The 6,029-nt window shown below is 35.5% G+C and overlaps 1 protein-coding gene across 1 annotated transcript; it reads left to right on the forward strand.

Moving 5' to 3' along the window:
• The first annotated feature begins 1,198 nt into the window (after nucleotides 1-1,198).
• Nucleotides 1,199-3,948, forward strand: smx5. The gene is made up of 5 exons (XM_020632443.3): nucleotides 1,199-1,278; nucleotides 1,481-1,548; nucleotides 2,201-2,231; nucleotides 2,340-2,399; nucleotides 3,350-3,948. Exons 1-5 carry the CDS (start codon nucleotides 1,276-1,278, stop codon nucleotides 3,473-3,475), a joined length of 288 nt encoding a protein of 95 aa, XP_020488099.1. The 5' UTR covers nucleotides 1,199-1,275; the 3' UTR covers nucleotides 3,476-3,948.
• The last annotated feature ends 2,081 nt before the right edge of the window (nucleotides 3,949-6,029 follow it).

The raw sequence follows: 6,029 nt of genomic DNA on the forward strand, positions 1-6,029 counted from the left end.
ATAAGGGGATAGGGGCCAACATGATTGGGAAGCCATAGTCTATTTATTCTCCAAAAAAAACAGTATAAAAGATATCACACAAGCAATTCAAAGGCTTCATTTGAAGAAAAAAGCACAATTCTGTAAAGTAATAGCACAAATACTAAAACAAAAAATAAAACAAACAAATGTTTATTAACAATTATAATTAACCAACATGTATATGAATGAGAATTGTATTTCCTTGTATGACTCATTCAACATGGAGTTACTCAGACACATTCACTGAAACCAAATGTTCCCGGATGACAACATCACACATCACAGATAACATGACCCCCCCCCCCCCCCCCGAACAAATAATAAAACTCCCAAGAGTTCAGATTCAACCAATACCAACACAGCCCCCTAAGGCGCTGCACACAAATACAAACAAAACAAAATTAATTTATCAACTTCTTTTTAGTACATCACTTAATAACAGTTTACATAGTACAACAAACATTACACTGAATCTGACAAATGTATCTGTAATAAGTTACTTTTCTCCTCCCTTCCCATGCTTTACAAAGATATTCAGACCAAGGAAAAACATTATCAAAGAGGTTCATTATTAAGGGACTGTTTTCAACAGGAACAATATATCTCGTAAAATATGACACAGGGGACAATATGAGTTACAAATTTACATCATTTTCTACTTCATTCAGCTTACAGTATTTACATAAATAAATGTTCATCCTCAGACATCCCTCTGTATCACCCTGTTTCAATATGTAGGCTAGTAGTAACATATACCACATCTCAGTTATGTGCACACAGTGATTTACGACTTTTAGTAGTTCTTTTTATGTAGTTCACATTAAAAGCCATTCTTAAATACAATTTATAGATATCATGTTTTGGTGTCTGCCAGATTTCGTCTGCCGATAATTTTATAAATTTAACTTGTACTTGAGATATGTAAATCAAATATATATTTATACTGCATAATAAGCTATATTATAAAAAGGGATATCAGTTTAGCATTGTCAAAAAGATAGAAGTAGAAAAGAGGAATGGCGTAGATCTCAGTGTGGTGCTATAAAGTGTTATTGTTGTCGTTTTAAAAGCTTCAATAAAGATGTCTTCAGCTCCGAAGTTCTTTTTTCTTTCAACACCTGCGAATATTTAGCGCAACTTTGGCTCCCTCAAGTGGAGATACTGGTAATTACATGTGGGTCAGTCGCTAAGATACGACGTTCTGTGATACGTCATCAACGTCAGACACACTACCACAAGAAACCAGCAGCAATAATGGTACGAATCACGTTGAATTTATTCATTTGTTTTAATCAATTATTCGACTTGAACATGAATTGAGTGGCTGGAAGTATTTACGAAACACTTAGTTTCTCTTTGTGAGTAATGTTGAAAACTGTGTGGTGTTTGCAGCGCGCCTGAATCGTGCTCGACTTTTAGCCCGCTGCTAACATTAGCATCGTCCTGTTCTGTGTTTCAGCTTTTCTACTCGTTTTTCAAGTCTCTGGTGGGGAAGGATGTAGTGGTGGAGCTCAAAAACGACCTGAGGTGATTAAACCTTTTGAATATGTCAGCAGTGTGATACCCCTCTTTGTTTAGGCCACTCTACTTACATGAATACTACATTAATGTCATGAATTAATGATTAAAGAAGTGACCAAATGATCAAAACACGACTAACAAAGTCATACAAACAGCTTACAAGTAAATACAATGTAAAGATTACAATGACAGGAAAAAGCTATGAAATTCCTTGTGGCGGCTTTTATTGCTGCTTCTTGTTAAATATTATAAGGACTGTTGTTTTGTTTGTGTGTGAGAGAAAGGTAGTTTGTTTTTTCTTTTCATTTGAAATAAGTGGATCCTTCTGAAAGGGCTTTCATTGTACCAGAGATTGAAACTTGATAAAATACTAGTAAAACTCAACCTAAATCCCTGTTTCGATACCATATTGGGTCATTTCTTGTGATCAATTAATGAATTTGCAGTTTAAAAAGTCTGTATGTGTTTGCAATTTGTGAAATGTCTCATTCTTCTCCTTAGCACCCGTCTTATGAAACAAATGTATTTATGCTAAAGATTTGATACTTTTTGATACAATCATACTACATTTATTAAATCAACGTTTTGTTTTTGTAGTATTGAACATTTTGACAGTCTTACCCTTTATTCATTTTAATCCCTCCTTTTGTCCTTTCAGCATCTGTGGAACTCTTCATTCTGTTGACCAGGTTAGAAATAACTGTCTATTATTTATAGGCTATGTGTCTTTTCTATTTTCTATGAGCACGTCCAGTTCTGACTGTAAATGTGTTCAAATCGCTGCTTTTGTGTTTTAGTACCTGAACATCAAACTCACAGACATCAGCGTCACAGATCCTGAGAAGTATCCACACATGGTAGGTCTTATCAGTCCAGCAGCACTATATTTTATACATCAATCCTCATATTGTACAGCACCAATTCAGAACATATGTTATCTCAAGACACTTTACAGAAAGAGCAGGTAAAGGACCTTACTCTTTGTTGTATTATTTACAAAGAGCACAGCTCTTATAACAACATTTAGCAAAGTTACAGTGACAAGGAAAAAAGTGCCTTTAAGAGGCAGAAACTTTGAGCAGAGCCAGACTCATGTTGAACAGCGAACTGCTGAAACTGTGCTGGGGTACAAAGGGAGTTCATATTTTGAAGTAAATACCTTTCCTGTAGACCTGTCATGAATGATAGGTGAGCCACAGGAAGTGAATGTGTTTTTTGGGGGGAGGGCCTTTGGTATTTTAACAGTTGGATACTTTTAAATTTCAGCTTTCTCTTACTGCTTTCTCCAAAGTAACCAAACCAAGTCAAACCATCGTGTTGAGTTTGTTTGAAAATGTTGCTCTCCCTTTTCAGCACCTCAAAAAATATTTACAGTATATTTATATTTATTTATCTAAACAATATACAACAATATTGTTTTACATGTTTTACTTCATCGTTGATTTGAAGTTCGATTCCTACAATGATTTACTGCTCTCTTACGGGGTCTCAGGGATCGCCACTATACAACAAGGTCCAAGGGTCAGTCCAAAAATGGAGCTAAGAGAACACTTTTTAATTTTTATGGGGTCAAAAGGTAAATGTAGACTCCAGCAACTGTTCAGTATTTAAATTAAATCCTAGACAAAGGGAACTTCAAATAAAGTTTAAAAAAAAACCATGAAAAGTTGCATGAACTGAGAAATACTCCTCCTGTTATTAGCTTTCAGATGAAAATGTTGTCTGATGTATGTCGTTTTACCTTAGTATTTTTAAGTGATGACTACTTTCAAACCTTCTAATGTCTCCTTTGATGTGTCTCCTGCAGCTGTCGGTGAAGAACTGTTTCATCCGTGGCTCCGTGGTCCGGTACGTTCAGCTGCCTGCAGATGAAGTGGACACACAGCTCCTGCAGGACGCTGCACGAAAAGAAGCCATGCAGCAGAAGCAGTGATTGACCTGCAGGGTGGGCTTTATTTCATGGGGTGGGTGGGGTGGGTAGGGTGGAGAAACTTTTCTTTGTTGTTCTTGGATATTTGGTAGTGTTAGTTTTGACTTCAGATCATTTAAAGATGATGATACAGTTTGAGATGTATTGATCATTTTCCTCTCATTGGAGAGAGAATTTAGTTTCATTCCTGACTCTTTTTTTTATTTTATTTTTTAAATCAATAATTTCACACACCAAAAAAAAACATCATTGGAATTGATCTTTGCCCCACAGGCTTTGTAGGCGGCTTCATTTGAAACTGTCTTTTGTTTTATTTTATCTTAAAGGAATAGATCTAAGCACCATTTAGAGTCCAGTTATGGTAAAAAATCTCTTCACCTGTTTCTGTTTCAAAATCACTGTTCATTGTCCTCAAAAATAATGACTGTTTTTTTTATGTCACTTTGAAATAAAACAATATTTTATTTATATTTGAATTCTTTTATTGTCATTTGTGTTGTATTCTCTATCTTAAATTTGTTTACAGACATTAGGTCTGACCTTTGAAATGTGAAAGATATGGATCAATCCTAAATCAACGAGCTGTGATCGTGGGAAAGTTCTGTTGTTAATGACTTCATTGATGGGAAATCAAAATCCCATGCCATCTCTTTGTTAGTTATCCGATTCAGAATACAGATTTATCTTTAAATGAAGGAGGAGAGGGTAAAAACATGACAGTGTGTCTCAGGACTGTTCATGTGTGCTGAAGGAGTTTAATCTGTGACGTTTGAATCGACTGGCTTATCTCGAACAAACCTCTCCTTCCTCGTTACTATGTTTTCAATCTCCACTTAAGTCACTATGCAGGCAGAGCAGTGCTTAAAAAACATAAATCTGTAAACTTAAAAAGGAATGAATGAGTATATTTTCAAAAGGAAGAAATTAAGGAATGTTTTTGATAAATGGGAAAACAGGAAGACCTAAAATATGAAACGAAAACATGTTCAATTTAACACCACTTCATGTATTATGATGTTCTTATTTTCTGATATTAGGATCCGCTGTATTGTCCGCTGAGGGAAATTTGTCTTAGACAACAGTGCCACACAAAGCTGCACAATCACAATCAGAACATCCGTCAGCCAATGAAACACAAGAGTAAGACGATCCTTTGAAGTGATAAGAAAGTGACATGGACTACTTCATGTTGTACCTGTCATGTAATGTTGCTCCCTCCTCTTCAATGACATCTTCTATATCCCACCAGATAAATAGTAGAAGAATGGCAATGAGCCCAAGGATTACATATGAGGTCAAATATAAACAAGTAAGAAATATGAAAAAGCAGCTCTTATAAATAAAATGAAAACAGTGATGTCAAACAAGATTTAAAAAAATAAATAAATACAATTCCACTCCAAGAAAAAAAGCAGAGGCCGCTAAAAGCTGTTGAAGCAATGAGGTTACATATTATAAACAATATCTATGCCATAGTTAAATAGAAACGTTTGTGTCTTTAAATTGTCTATTCGTACATTTTAGCTCCTTTTTTCTTTTCTCGTCTGTGTTTGTCGGTCCTCAATGGCCAAGTTGTGAACGAGTTATTTTTCCTGCCAGGTTTGTTAATGTCCTCACATATAAATGAGTCCAAGATGATACACTCACTTTGTATACATTTATGTTTTAATTTTCCAATGTTTTTAATAATCACGTTCGGTTAGTTTTTGCAACAATCTTTCTTCCACTAGATCACAGTGCCCAAAGTTTAACAGCTTTGTGTCTGACATTAACAAGACAGTACATTGTCTTGACCTTCTTGTGCTTGTTCTCCTGTTACGTTTATCATTTTCAATGCTGTTTGCTGCTATAGTGGCTGTTTTTTAGACAAACTTACAAAGGGTTGCTTTTATTCTTATAAAACAATGATAACATTTTTTGGATTTATTTTTGCCTTATTTGATAGGACAGTGGATAGAGTAGGAAACCGGGGAGAGAGAGAGAGAGAGAGAAAAGTGGGGAATGACATGTGGAAAAGGAGCCACAGGTCTCACTCGAACCCAGACTGCCTGCTTGGAAGACTACAACATGGGCAGGACCAAACTGCTAGGCCATCTGAGCCCCTGGCAGTTCTTTTTTGAAGAGGTTTTGTAGGCTGTTAGTACAGCTATTGGACGTATAAACAGAATCTGTAATCAGTCTGACATTAACTTCAGTGCAAACTGTTAATGTTAGAGATTAGATTATTGTAACAAATCAGCACATGTTGTAAAACATTCTGGTCAAATAGAATGAAAACCTGAAGCAATCTGTGTCTCCTTCAAAGACTGTGCCTCTAAATCCTCTAATAGGTTGATTCAGTACATTAAGACACAATGGTAAACTTTCCCTTCATTAACTGGCCCATGTGTAACTGTGTCCCATTAGCATTCTTGTCAAAAGCCTGGTTTGCTACTGGACCATATACATTTCTATATTTTTCTCCAAAAGCACTAATAACAATAGAAACAGACTGCGAGACATGGAGACTTATATATATATATATATATATATATAGATAAAAGGACTGACTTTACCG

Source organism: Labrus bergylta, chromosome 6 (assembly GCF_963930695.1).
Source record: "Labrus bergylta chromosome 6, fLabBer1.1, whole genome shotgun sequence".
Lineage (NCBI taxonomy): Eukaryota > Metazoa > Chordata > Actinopteri > Labriformes > Labridae > Labrus > Labrus bergylta.

What these genes read in the sequence shown, in the direction of transcription:
- smx5 (XM_020632443.3), top strand. An exon ending in CTCTTCATTCTGTTGACCAG is followed by an intron (nt 2,232 to 2,339) that starts GTTAGAAATAAC and finishes TTTGTGTTTTAG; the next exon opens with TACCTGAACATCAAACTCAC. An exon ending in CTGAGAAGTATCCACACATG is followed by an intron (nt 2,400 to 3,349) that starts GTAGGTCTTATC and finishes TGTCTCCTGCAG; the next exon opens with CTGTCGGTGAAGAACTGTTT.